Genomic DNA, 14,228 nt, shown 5'->3' on the forward strand with positions numbered 1-14,228 from the left:
TGAATACATAAGATACGGCATATCCATACTTGGAACTCTCTACCTCTGCTAAATTCAATGAGGTCAAACCCGTCAGGGAATAGCATAGTGTGGATCAATGTCCACGGCACACTGTAAAGTGAAAAAGGCAAGCCGCATAATGATGTCGTGTTGCATTTATGCACGTCTGCAGGAGACATCCTGACAGGAAACCTGTAATGGTTAATTTCATGTGTCAACTTGACTGGGTCACAGGGCGCCCAAATATTTGGTCAAACGTTATGCTGGGTGTGTCTGCACAGGTGCTTTCGGATGAGATGACCACTTGAATCGGTAAAGCAGACCATCCTCCCTAGTGTGGGTGGGCCTCATCCAACCAGGTGAAGCCCTGAGGAGAACAAGAAGGCTGACCCTCCAGTGAGTAAGAGAGTTCCTCCTGCCCAACCCTTTTCAAACTGGGACATCAGCTTTTTTCCTGCTTTTGGACTTGAACAGAAGCATCGGCTCTTCCTGGGTCTTGAGCCTGCTGCCTTCATATGAAACGATACCATCAGCTCTCCCCGTTCTCAGACCTTTGGATTGAGACTGGAACATGCATCATCAGCCGTCCTGGGTCTCTGGCTCGCCGACTCGCCTGCAGAACCTGGGACGTGTCAGCCTCCATCATTACATGAGCCGATTCCTTATAACAAATATCTTTCGATAGACAATAGATAGATAGGTAGATAGATAGATAGATAGATGCTTTCTATTGATTTCTTTGGAAAACTATGACTAATATAATATCCATGAAATTGTTAGCTCCGGGGAGCAGTGGGAGGGATGAGGGAAGGACACTCCCTGTGTGTATGAGATGTGTGTGTATATTTGAAACATTTTTTCCTAATAATATATTTTACTTTTGTAATAAGAGTAAAACGAAAAATCAAATGCTTTAAGACCCTTTTAAGGTCGGATTCAGAATGATCTTGGCAGGTGAACTTTACCCACTGCGGAAATTGTTGGTGACCCCATGTACTGGAGCTATGTCTAGATCTGTTTGGGATCAAAAAGAGACGGCCACGTGGAAACCCTCCCTCTCTTGGCAAACCCTCCCCACTGGCCTTCGCCAGCCCAGTCCACAGCTCCCAGGCTGCGAGTGGAGCAGGGGTGCTCCCTGCAGCTCTCCAGGAGGAGATCCCACCTGCAGGGAGAGCTCTTCCTTTGGGAACCCCTCAGGATGCAGGCAGGCCCTCCCTCCCTCCAACCCCCAGTGCCTGCCACTGACCTGTGTCCCTCGGGATTGCGTGTCCAGGGCAGCTGTCTAGGACTTAAACTTTCTCTCTTCGAGACCCTCTCCCCTCCCTCTTCTTCGCACCCTACATTTCCCAGTTCCAAATAACCAGTCCACGCAGAGTTTCAAGTATTTGGTTCTTCTTTTCCTACTCCATTGAGGAGGCTGAAAATTATAATAATTACTGTGACTTGCAGGATGTGGGATCTCAGTCTTCCCAGGGTCTGAGAGTCTTAAACCACCTCCTTCTCTCTTTCCTCAACCCCTCCCCATGGCTCTCTTTTCTTCTTCCTTTCTTCAAAATCCCCAATAGAGAGGCTGGGGGCAGCAGGGGTCGGGGACAGGCTAGAGATCTGCGGGGCTCGGGGCTCCTAGGTGGTGATGTTCTGCTTCATCTCACACACCCAGCGATACACCTGCTGGCAGAAGTCGTCGTTCCAGCGGCCATCAGGCCGGACTTCGGCACAGTCTTCGCCTCCACCCTGCTCGTGCCCATGCCAGTTATCTGGCTGAGTGACAGCCCAGTTCCTAGGAAGGCAGGACAGAGATCCAGCTCTGAGCCCCTCCTCCATCCCAGCAACTCTCACCCCCACCTCAGAAAAGCTCAGCCTTAGAGGGGTTCAGGGAGCAGAAGCTACAGCTTTGGAGGTTGGGAGTCTGGGGAATTTGGTCCCTGAGGGCTGGGTGGGAGTGTATTGGGGCAAAAGACCAAGACCAGAACGGGAGGCAGACGCAGCACTTACTTGTAACTATACCTATAGTCTGTGCCATCCACCCATCTCCAGAAGCCATCACTGTCAGTGAGACCTATCCAGATATGAAAGGGGCTCGTGTGCTGTACAATGAATTTCTGGAAAACAGACAGGAGGGAAGTTTCTAGTCCCTGTGCCTCCATGAAGGCATGAGCTGGGCTTCCCTCAGCCTTCCCCAGTCTGATCTGGCCCCAGGCAGACCCATCAGCCCCACACAACTAGCTCCTTGCCTTTTCTTCTGTAAAGGTGCTGGGCTAGATCTCATCCTAAGTGCTTTACAAGGATTACCTTATTTAATTCTCTTAAAGCCCTCTAATTTGGGCACCCAGATGATTCACACTTCACGCATGGGCTTAAGGAGCTCGAGGTAGTTGGTAGAGCCCAGAAAGTCAGTCCAGTGCCTGAGTTTGTGAACACCGCCCCATGACCTGGCCTCCCACTTCATTCCCAACTCGTGGCTGCTACCCTACTCTAGTCCTCTGCTTGTCTTCTGCCCACAACCTCAAACTCTTGGAATCCTGACTCTCACCCCTGCCCCTGGCATCCCCATGGACTCCAGCACCCAATAAGGATCTCAGTTTCACTCGTCTCTCAGGCACATCTGCCTCTGCTCCTGCTTCTATGTGTAGCTGTCATTTCTGGAGGTTTGCCAAGCCCTGGAGCTTCCAAGCTTGGACCCGCTGCCCAGAGCCCCATTTTGACTTGCCTACATGAGGTCTGGCAGTCTGTGCTGAAAATAGGAGTCTGCCCTGGGTGTGAGGGGAAGCCCCGTCACCCAGTTGGCAGGGGTTAGGGTGAAACTGGTCTCTGAGATAGTTCCCCAGGACTCATGCACACCCCCTAAGACAACAGACCCTCAAGTGACCTTCTCATGTATATGGCTCTTCCTGGGGGACTTAAGTCCCATGGTTTAGGAGGGTAGCAGGGGAGGGGGAAGGATGGGGTGACCAACATGCACACCTAGCAGTTCCCTTTGACAGCATGCGAAGGGTCTCCAACTGCGATTGGAGGAAAACTTCCTGATTCCCCTCTCACTTCTTAGAGACACAACTAAGCTTGCAGTTAGTCTCCTCATCTGAGGGCAGATACTACAGCATCTTTGACTTCTAGAATCCTGCAAATAGGACACTGTCCTGTGCATGAAGGGGCAGCCCTCAGAGGCTGGTAGGGCTGCTCCCCAAATTCACAGGAGTCAACAGAGCTGGAAGGAAAGCGCCTGGAGGACAAGATATTCTATTTACTGCTGTCTGCTGCCGCAGTCCCTTCTTCCTGTCACCACAAGAAGCTGAATAACCGAACAAAGAATACAAATCGTCAATATCCAGGCCTCTGTGTTGAAGATGGAGGGGAGGAATCAAGGAGTGCCAGATGATGAGAGAACCTGGCCCAGGAGCACTGATCTCCCCTATTCGCGGGTAAACAACAGGCAAGAAAGAAGTGTGCCCATTCATAAAAGCAGCAGAAGGGGAACATTATGGCGGAAATTACGCAAAAATAGTGAGGATCAAGAGGAAGAGAGGAGGAAGAAACAACTGTGACATCAAAAAGAGAGGTGAAAGCAAACTTTGAAAACAAGGCATGTTTCAGAACATAAGGGGATGTTGGGGAACAGCTTCTTTACACCCTCAAAAAAAATTAAAGAGGAGATGAATGACATAAAATATGAAAGAAGATGTCAAAGAAGAAAGATAACACAGTGATAAGTAAAGAAATTGAAGAGAAAAATTTTGAGCTATCTCAAAAATGAGCAACTCAGCAGAAAACTAAGTCTGAGATATGAAAGATGAGCCTGAGAAAAGGACCCAGAATGCAGAGGAAAGGAGAGAAAGAGGGAAGTAAATAGCAAGAAGGTGTCGGCTGTGGGGCGCAGACAATGGAGATATTTCTGGATGACAGGCTCCAGAGGAAAAGAGAACAAATAGACAAGAAAAAAAATTCAAACATAATATGACTTAAAAAAATCTTCCCAAATGTTAGAAAACCTGACTTTATGTATTAAAAGGACTCTCCTGGCCTCAGAGCAAAAATACAGTGAGAATGAGCAACACCGAGATATATCTGAATGAGGTTAACGAAATTCAAAGATAGAAAAGATTCCAACTATTCACGCAAAACACTTAAGGAATCTAGGAGAGAAAAAAATGAGGCATTATAAACTTCAAAGTTGCTAAAAGACTAGGTCTTAATTGTTCTCAACACAGAAAAGAAATGATAATTAGTTGACATAATAAAGGTGTTAGCTAACACTACTGCAATCATCATATTACAATACATCGAAGTATCAAACCAACACGTCATGCACCTTAAACTTACACAATGCTATATGTCAATTAAATCCCAATTTAAAAAAATTAAAGAATGAGGCATGTGAAGAAGAATAAGTGTGCTGGGTTACTCTTCTTTCATATGGAAGGTTATATAAACTCTTATTTTTTGAAGCCAATAAGTTTCAGCCCATCATTCAAAGCCATGAAACTGACCACTAGTATAACTAAAAATATGCTACATGCTGTCCAAAATACCCTAGAGGAGAAAACAAAAAGAATACAGCTCACATAGCAAATGTGAGAAAACAAAAGAAGTACATAAAACAGGAAAAAAGACAGGATTAAAATTAAAGATATCTAGTTAAAAATAAATGTAAATGAGATATGTTCACCTATTTTATAAAAAAAAAAGCTTTGAGCCAGCCCTGATGGCCTAGTGGTTAAAGTTCAGCACACTCCACTTCGGGGGCCTAGATTCAGTTCTCGGGTGTGAAACCACACCACTTGCCTGTCCGTAGCCATGCTGTGGCAGTGGCTGGCAGAGAAGAACTAGAAGGGCTTACAACTGAAATACGCAACTACGTACTGGGCTTTGAGGAGGAAAAAAAGAGAGAAAGATTAGCAACAGATGTTAGCTCAGACTGAATCTTTCCCGGAAAAAAAAAAAAAAGAGAGAGAGAGAGAAAGAAAGAAAAAAATTTTATTTCAATTTCTTTTTGATTGAATTCAATTTCAATTGAAAAATTTCCATTTTTAAAAATCAAAAATAAAACTTACACACAACCTATAGGAGAAATACCTTAAGTTTGGCTGCACCGTAGCATCACTTGGGGGAACTTTTAAAAATCTCAATGCCCAGGATGAATCCAAGATTAATTAAATCAGAATCTTTGAGTGTGAGACCAGGTGTCAATAATTTTTTAACTCAAGAGCTTACAATATACAGCCAAGGCTAAGAATCACTACGAGATTCAAAAACATTGGAAATGAGAGGATGGATAGAGAGACATTAAGCAAATGCAAGAGAAAAGAAATCAAGGACCATCCTATAAAGATGAATTCAGGGCCAGCCCGGTGGCACAAGCAGTTAAGTGTCCACTTTCCATTTCAGTGGCCCGGGCTTCGCCAGTTTGGATCCCAGGTGCAGACATGGCACCGCTTGGCACGCCATGCTGTGGTAGGCATCCCACATATAAAGTAGAGGAAGATGGGCACAGATGCTAGCTCAGGGCCAGTCTTCCTCAGCAAAAAGAGGAGGATTGGCAGCAGATGTTAGCTCAGGGCTAATCTTCCTCAGAAAAAAAAAAGATGAATTCAAGGCAAAAAGCACTGAACGGATGAAGGTACAATCCGATCCACCATGAAGTCGTAGCTGTCATGAACGTGTGGCCAAATCACGAAGCACTGAGGTCTTAGGTCGACCCACATGAAACTGATATTTTTATAGGTCAAAATTGATTAAGTATTGGCAATTTCAACCTGGTCAATAAAGCAAAAATACGTTTGTGACCATTCCACCATTTATAATTATAAATATTTATATTTGATATAAGTATATTATTAAATAAATTATATATAAACATATAAATTAAATATATTACATAAATATATATGTATTCGATTGTTCTGGCAGCATGCAGTAGTTGAAAACACTGGCAAAGGAGGCACAGTGGCTCTGAATTCCAGCTCCGTTCTGACTTGCTGGCTGTGCGGTAAGTTACTTGGTTCCCCATCTCTCCCTCCCTCCAAGTGGGGATAATGAGTGCCCGCCCCATAGGCTGTGAGGATTAGAGAAGTGAATAAATGAAAGTGCCTGGTAGGAAGTAAGGACTTGGCAAATGTTACGTTAATTTCCTCCTTTTCCAAAAAATGCCCCACCTCTTCTAACGGGTAGGTTCTTCCCTGTGAACTTCAGTGTTCGGGGTTGTGGTCTGGTGGCAACCGTGGGCAGGGGGCCCTGGGGTGCTTTGGAGAGACGCAGTAACCCATGGCAGGTGTGTCACTGGGAATCCTGCCCGCTCTGCTCCTTTCACCCAAGTGACCACACAGCCTACGGCCAGCACACAGCAAGTGGGGACTCATGCCTCCACTGTCTTCTCCATCCGAGTCCTGGCCCCGTTCATCCTGCCTCGCATTCTGTCTCCTGACCTGCTCCTCATCACCTGGTCACCCATGCCCCTTCGCCCAGGATCCTGGCTGTGATCTCCCACCTCTAAGAATCAACAGCTACTCCACTGTGAACCTCTCAGAGCTCTGCCAGAGACGTCTGCTTCTGGACTCTTCCTTAGGTTAAAAAATAATAATAAAGCAAGCCTGATCCAGCCTCTCCGAGTTTGCCTCCCCGAGGTTTCCTCCTGCCTTTGGGAAGGGTATGGGCTCACCTGCTCCTCTCTGGAGTTGATGACCACCAGGTGGGCGTTCTCCAGCTGGCAGTACTTCTCAGCCTCGGACCATGTCTTCCCAGAGTGAGAGAACCAGTAGCAGCTGCCTTCATGCTCCACCCAGTTAACGGGGCAGCATTCTGTGCCTGAGGGGATTAGGGGGCAGAGGGAGATGAGATTCAGCGGCGGTGGGGGGACAGGCGCAGAGGGACTGGAGACGCCCCTTGTGCCTACCGTTGCTCTGGAGGAATGCCAGCTGACAAGCTAGGATGCGCAGATCCACTGGGAAGTGCTTCAGATGAAGGAGCAAGGTGGCATGATCTAGGGGGACAGAGCGATGGACGATGGTATAGGCAGTGGGGGTGTCCCACCCACTAGGACCCAGCACAGGACTCCAGCCCTTGGCTGGAGAAACACAACACCCACAACACCCTACACACATGCACACTCACACACACACACTCAAGGGAGGGTCTCTGACCTGCTTTCAGCTCCTGCTGCTGTTTCGCCAGCTTGGCTTCCAGAGATGTCACCTTGTCACCAGCGTTGCCTCCTGAAAAAGAGGAAAGCTAAACCGTTTTCCCTCTGTTCTGCCTCCTTAACATCCATCCATCCTCACATCACTGGGGCACCAGTCCAGGCCACCATCACCTTGACCTGGGACATGGTACCCTCTGCCCCGTGGCCTGTCTGACTCCGCCCAGGCTCCCTCGCTGCCACAGAGGCTTTCTGAGGCACAGAGCTGCTCAGTTCTCACTCCTGCTTAAACCCCTTCAATAGGTCCCACTTTCGCAGAACTAGGGTTCACCAGCTCACTGCTCTAGCACGGCCTGGCCCCAACTCACCTAGCTCCCGCCACACCAGAAGTGTTTATGGTCCCCAGATGTGCAATGGTCTTCCTCACCCCCGGCCCTCGCAGATTCTGTTCTCTCTACCTGGCACTAACCCCATCCTCTTCACCTGTCTAATCCCTATTCATCCTTCAGGGTCCCTCAGTTCAGGGGTCAGCGCCCCCTGGGAGCCTTGCCCAGCTTCTCGGGCTACGTTATCTGCCCCAGTCTGCACCCCCACAGCACCCCAAACACTCCCTATTGCAGACTCAGCACTGGGGCCCAGCAAGGAGCCCAGCAAATCCCTGCTGACAAACAGCGGCCTCCACCAGCCGGCCACCCCGGCCCCTCCCCTCAGGGGAGCACCTGCTCACCGTGGGAGCTGAGAGCCTGGATCTCCATCAGGGTGCTTGAGGAGAAATTGCTGAAAGTTTCTTTTAGGGTCCACAGTTCCACTTGCAGCTGTGTTCCTTGTCAGGAGACAATAGGGACAGAACTAAGAGGAGGGCCTGTGTCCCATATGACAGCGCCCATCACCGTCCATGTGACTGCCTCCTCACCACCCCAGCACTGCCCCGATGCCTCCATCCCTTCCCCTATCAGAGCTCTCGTTGCCCCCAGTACTGCCCCTGTCTCCGCTCCCATCATCACCCCATGCCTGCTGGCCCCAGCAACCCTCACTTTGGGACCCAATCACACAGATGGCCACCAGCAGCAGGACATTGATGCCCAGGATGAGCAGGCTGAGGCGGAGCCTGGAGCAGAGACGCTGCAGCAGCACGGGTTGCGGAGGAGGTGTCCCTGCAAGAGAAGGGGTGTCAGGACCCAGGCGTCAGGGAGGGGAGCCAGAGACTGAAGGTAAGGGGGAGCATCCAAGGCAACAGTATCTGGGGGGTGTTGGAGGGGTCAGGCGGCTTTAACCCCAGTGTCCAGACATTGCTCACACGCCCATTTGCACACTCGCACCTACATGAACACGTGCAAACATGCACACACCTACACAGATTCACACAACACACATGCACATGGCACATGTTATCACATTGTCTTTGTGGAAGCCCCATCTTGGACCCGGGCGACAGGGAGACACAGAAGGGGTATGGGACAGACCTGGCCTTATTAGGCACACATCCTGAGAAATGAGATCCATGAGTGGGTTTCCCCTTCTGCGCAACCACTAGCAGAGGGCTCGCGTCACCTCTGGCTTCTGAGCCTCAGCTCCTCTAAGTCCCTTGTTCCCTCAGCCTGGGGTCCCCTGTGCTGAGGCCGAGCCCTGTGCTCTTCCCAAAACCCCAGCCCAGGCCCCTGAGACAAACCCAAAACTGGAACAGCTGCCCCATGACCCCAAATTCCACTGGGATCCTTAAGTCCAGGTCCTTCCACTACAGACCACTCCCCAAGGGCCGCCCTCCAGGCCCCATGCTCCCTCCTCATCTCCCATTTCCCTCTGCCCTCGCTGCCCCAGAAGCCCTTGTTCTGCTGTAAACCCCCTGCCCTCGGCCCTCAGTCATCTCACAGACACCTCTCCCTCCCCTTGATCAGGCTGAACTCTGACCACAAAAACTCTCACACACGCATTTTTCATTTCACTCACAAACACACTCATTAACATACACTCACACTCACACACACATTAACATGCACACTCTCATATACACCCTCTCATATGCTGTAGCACACATTCACATACATATATACCCTGACACACACCTTCTCACGCACGCGCACCCGCGTCTTCACACGCGCTGAGCTGGCCTCGCCCCTCCTGCTGGCTCTCCGCGCCTGGAGCTCTGGCTCTCCTCCCAGCCCTGAGCTCCTGCTTTCTTTCCACCTTCTGTGCCTCAGACCCTCACCTTCCCTCTCTCCTTGTTGCTGTCACACCCAGGAACCCCACAGCCTGGGAGGCTCAGTCAGGACCCAGGATCTTCCTCCCAGTTCATCTCCTGCCACTATCCTGAGTTGGACACTGTGCCTGAGAGTGACCACCTCGAACTCTTGACCTCCTCACACCAATGACTGTCACCTTCCTCCACGTCAGCCACACTCAGGGCCTCATCTTGACCCAGAGAGGCCATGTCTCCAACACCTCCCTCTCAGCACAGCCTCCCCCTTGCCTCTCACTCTCCCCCACATGTCTTCCCTGATCCCCTGCATTTCTCTCCATCCAGAAGCTCTCCCTAGTGGCATTGGTGAGCATAGCTGCCTTCCAGAAGCTCTCCCTGAACACAGCCTCTCCAACCCAGGTGGGACTCCATTGCCAAGCTCCTGACTGCTCTCTCCAGTACTGTCCACTGAGCAGGCCCTTGTCCTGTTTCCCAATCTGACCTATGACTATAAACCCCCAACTCTGGGTCAGCTCAGCAATGTGTCTCTGCACCTCTACCCTGAAACCGCCCGCAGTGGAATCCAGCTATGCCACCAAGTAGCTCTGAGATCGTGGCTGAGTCCCTCAGCCTCTCGGTGCCTCAGTTTTCTCATGTCCACTCATAAAGGGAATCTGGAAGAGTCATGTTCACGGAAGCAGAGTACAACGGTGGTTGCCACGGGCTGAGGAGGGGAAATGGGGAGTTGCTTTTCAATGGGTATAAAGTTTCAGTCACGCAAGATGAATACGTTCTAGAGATCTGCTGAACAACATTGCTCCTATAGTTAACAATGAGCTATTGTGCATTTAAACACCTGGTAAGAGGGGAGATCCCCTATCAAGTGTTCTCACCACAATAAAAAAAAAATGGGGGAAAGAACAGTGGCCATCTGATTGGGTTGTTCTGAGAACGAAATGAGTTAAAACATGAAAAGTGCTGCTTACGCAAGTTTGAAAGTGAAAGAAAGGGTCTGCACACCATGGAATAGTAGGGACAAGATTTACCCTCCTCCCAGAGACAACCACAACAAAAAACAGGCAACGCTAAGAAACAACCATTTTCAAAGCATTGGGCATCTGGCAGCAAAGCGCAATGATCCCTGAGAGACAAGAAGCAAACAAGATGAGCGCCACAATCGCCCTAGCCTGGTGCTGGGAGAAAGTTTCCAGGCCACGGGGCAGGGAGGGGAAATCCAGGCGGAACCCAGCAGACTCCCCGAGTTGAGGAGATGGAGCTGAGTGTCGGAGGAGACCACGGTGGTTAGACTTCACAGGACAGAGAATGAGAGGAGAGGGCTGCATGCAGAGTCCCGGCGGCCCACAAGGGTTCCCTTGAGCCGTCAGCTGAGTACCCGTCAGCACATGTGTGTAAGGAGAAGTCCCCAAGGGCAGGAGAAAAGCAATCTGACACGATTAGGGAACAGTGCCTGGCACTCACACCTGGCCAGGAATAGTGCCTATTCTCACAGACAGACTGGAAAACTCATAACCCACAGGGCAGTGGGTAGAAGACCCAAGAAAGTCTTGCCTCTCTGGTGCTCCAGACCTACCTAAAAAGTCATAAATGCATGAGCCAAAAGGATCAAGTTGACTTCAAGTTACTTAACTGCATCCCAGAGCAAGGCTCAAGAATCTTTAGAAGAATACAAACGTATGCAGCTCCCAGCAAGGTAAAAGGCACAATGTCTGGCAGCCAATCAAAGATTACCAGGTATCGAAAGAAGCAGGAAAACACAGCTCAAAATAAGGAGACTAATAAATCTATCAAAATGGACCCAGAACTGACACAGATGTTAGAATTAACAGACAAGGACATTAAAACAGATATTATGACTCTATTCCATATGTTCCAAAAATTAAGTAAAATATCAAGGAAGATATATCAAGTCCCAGGTTGAACTTCTGGAGATAAAAACTATGACTGAAGTGAAAAATATACTGGGTAGAATTAATGGAAGATTAGACATGCATAAGAAAAGATTAGTGAGCTTAGCGACACAGCAACAACAACTATATAAACAGAAACACCAAGAGAAAAGAATTTTTAAAAACCTAGAAAGAGCATCAATGAGCTGTGAGACACTAATATGTGCATAATTGTAGTCCTCGAAGGAAAGGGGGGGCAGCAGAAAAAATATTTGAGGAAACAATAGCCAAAACATTTCCAGATTTGCTAAGAACTGTAGGCATATCAAGTGCCAGGAAGAATGGAAGATGGTCCCCGGTAAGCAGGTGATTGGCGTCAGCTCACATGAAGGCAGCAGGGGCTGCTGGAGAGAAACACACTGATGGTTGCATTGCCTCAGACTTGCCCTGCCGTGTTGTTCATCAGCCCTTTTGGGTGAACACTCTCTGCCATGAAATCCAAACCCTCTGGACTCTTTCCAAGCCTCCTGCTTAAACTCTGAATCTTCTCACCCTCAGAAGATTCCACAATATCCAAAGTCATTTTTGAGTCTCGCTAAGTACCAGGCATCACGTGGGCACTGAGGATGCAGAGGGAGGGATGCAGAGGTCTGGCCTGCCTACGGCCTGCCAGCCCACTACCCCCGGAAGGGAGAGCTGTGGCTGAGAATGCCTGTCCTTCCCGCTGTTCCTGCCCTGCCCAGCACCCACCCTCATCTGCAACAGCACCAGCTCTCCCTCCATCTGCCAGCCTCAGGAATGAGGGGTCCCTCCTCCCAGCCCAGGCTAACCAGTCTGCCTTCCTGAGCTCCGAGCCCCAAGCCCTCCTGTTTCCAGAGAGCCTCGCTCCATCACCAGCACCCACACGCCTGATACCCAACCCCCACCCCTGGCTTCTGCCCTTCAGCCTTAAACCACTCAGATCTCTCTCGCCTTAAACCTTTTCCCAGACACTTGAGGGCTTCAGTCAAGATTTGCTAGACAAGGATCCAGGCAGGAGGGTTGGGAGGAGCAAGAATCTTCCAGGATCCCTCTGTGCCAGTTCCCCTACCTATCCATCCCCACACCCCCCACTTGCACACATACACACTCTCCTGGCTGAACGTGCTTCCCATGCATACACACATGCACACACTGCTCAGGTCTGAAGGAAGAAGGGAGGAAGTCGTCTCCAGCTTCCAGTTATTGCCTCACTTCTGGGCACACACAACTTCCTGGGGTCCTGGGGGTGGAGAGGAAGGTGAGGTCAGGGGGCAAGCAGAGGTGTCAGGCACCTCATACCTGGAGGGGCCCCACCCCTAGTCACAGAGTGAATGTGACAGACCTTAGAGAGACAGAGAGTGATCAGAAGCTAGACAGACCTGGGGCCAAGCCCCAGACGCTGGACACTTGCCTTTCCAGAATGGATCTTCTGTCCTGGAATGGCGCCCCTGAGAGCCTGGCCCCTCTCCTCTACCGAGCTGGTGGTCATTTTCCTCAGAGTCCAACTGCTGGATGTCTTGAAAGTCCTTTGCCATTCTGGGTCCAGGGCTGGAGCTGGATCTGGGGTTAGGTTGAGGCTGCTCTTGGGGCTGGGGCTGAGTTCAGGCTGATGCTTGTGCTCCGATGCTAATTCAGGTGGAGGATGAGGTTGAATGTAGGGTCTGAGCAGGTCGGAGCGACGGCTTGGGTTGGGTCTGAGGTTGGAGGTGAGTTTGGGGCTGAAATACAGTTGGGTCCCATTCCTTCTCAGGAGATTGCTTGGACCTTGACATGGCCAGGAGCCTTCCCACCACGCTCTCATGGACCAAACCACCCCACATCTTCCCATCCAGCCCCCTCTGTCCCTGAACTAGGGTCGCCTTAATCCCAAACATCCCCAATTCCACCTGCCTCCCCAACCTTGGTTACCTGTTGGAGGTATGGAGGGCGGACTGCTGGGTCCCTCAGGCAGCCTAGGCCCCAGGTCAAAGGAGGGGCTGGAGACAGGAGAACTGGGGCAGGTGGTACTAGATGAGAAGAAGAGAGGAACGGAGTGGGTCATCCAGGCCAGGGCCCTGAGCCCGTGTGTCTGAGTGTCCCAGTGATTCTAAGCTGGCATCTCCTGCCCCAGGGACTTTGGACAGTAAATAGAAGTGAAAACAGAGTTGGAACTCAGGCAAAGCGTAGTGGGGGTGGGGGACAGGACTGGCTCTGTTCTTCCCAGAGAAGGGGGTGTCTTGGTCTGTCCCTCTCCCTCCCCGCATGCCAGTCACCTCACTCATCGCGCAGTTCGTGAGGGGGCCAGGCCAGGAAGGGCAGGGGTGCAGTTCACTGTTTCCCCTCTGCCCCTCCCGCTTTCACTTCCTGCCTCTAAATTGCCCAGAATTGTTGGTGTCTCCAAATATCCCTGATTGAGATCAGAGGGGCCGGTTCTCTGCTCTTGCCCAATGTGGCATCTGAGTCTAGGCCCCAGCTCCCTGCGGGCTCCACCACTCAGCTTCCCAGCTCTGGGCCAACTGGCTTCATTCTCCTCAGAGGAAAGTCCCTCAAGAACTGGAAGCATAGGGAGAGGAGGGAAAGGCGGCCCTCACAGGCAGGAGGGATTCGACCTCAATAAGCCCCTTCCATGGCCCTGGCCACACACACCTTTGTCCTCGTGCCCAGACACTCTTCCCCATGGTCTACCGACATTTTCTCATGTAACCCTCGCAACACAACACCCCTGGACAGGGGTACTTTGGTTGCTCCACAGGGGAGGAAAACAGAGCCTCAGGGAGATGAAGTGACTTGCCCCTGGTGGAGGGGCCGGAGGGTAGGGAAATTGCCCCTCAGAGAGGGGTCTTCACAGTCCTATGAGGAAGGCGGGGCTCCCTGAACAGAGGACTGTGGTGAGCTAACCACCTACACCCACTGACAACTTGGGAAAGAAAACACAGTTTTCTTCCCTGATTTTCTGACCCTCCAAACTTGGGCTGCTGGCTATGGGCGGAGTTTCTCTTATGAAGCTGCCTATGTC

General features: G+C 50.6%; 1 protein-coding gene across 3 annotated transcripts; it reads right to left on the minus strand.

Annotated features, from left to right (window-relative positions):
• Positions 1–1,375: 1,375 nt before the first annotated feature.
• Positions 1,376–13,483, minus strand: LOC103540299 (asialoglycoprotein receptor 2). Of its 3 annotated transcripts, none has more exons than XM_008506852.2 (9): positions 13,142–13,483; positions 12,645–12,951; positions 8,164–8,283; positions 7,857–7,952; positions 7,134–7,205; positions 6,887–6,973; positions 6,653–6,798; positions 1,996–2,102; positions 1,376–1,780 (listed from the first exon to the last, which is right to left on the minus strand). In XM_008506852.2, the coding sequence occupies exons 2-9, from the start codon at positions 12,766–12,768 to the stop codon at positions 1,624–1,626; spliced, it is 909 nt and encodes a 302-aa protein (XP_008505074.2). In that variant the 5' UTR covers positions 12,769–12,951; positions 13,142–13,483; the 3' UTR covers positions 1,376–1,623. The 3 variants fall into 3 exon arrangements, with proteins under 3 accessions (XP_008505074.2, XP_070419448.1, XP_070419449.1); XM_070563347.1 differs by having other exon boundaries at positions 12,645–12,927; positions 13,142–13,476; XM_070563348.1 differs by having other exon boundaries at positions 12,645–12,859; positions 13,142–13,354.
• Between the last annotated feature and the right edge of the window lie 745 nt (positions 13,484–14,228).

The sequence above is a fragment of the Equus przewalskii genome, chromosome 10, assembly GCF_037783145.1.
Source record: "Equus przewalskii isolate Varuska chromosome 10, EquPr2, whole genome shotgun sequence".
NCBI classification, from domain to species: Eukaryota; Metazoa; Chordata; class Mammalia; order Perissodactyla; family Equidae; genus Equus; species Equus przewalskii.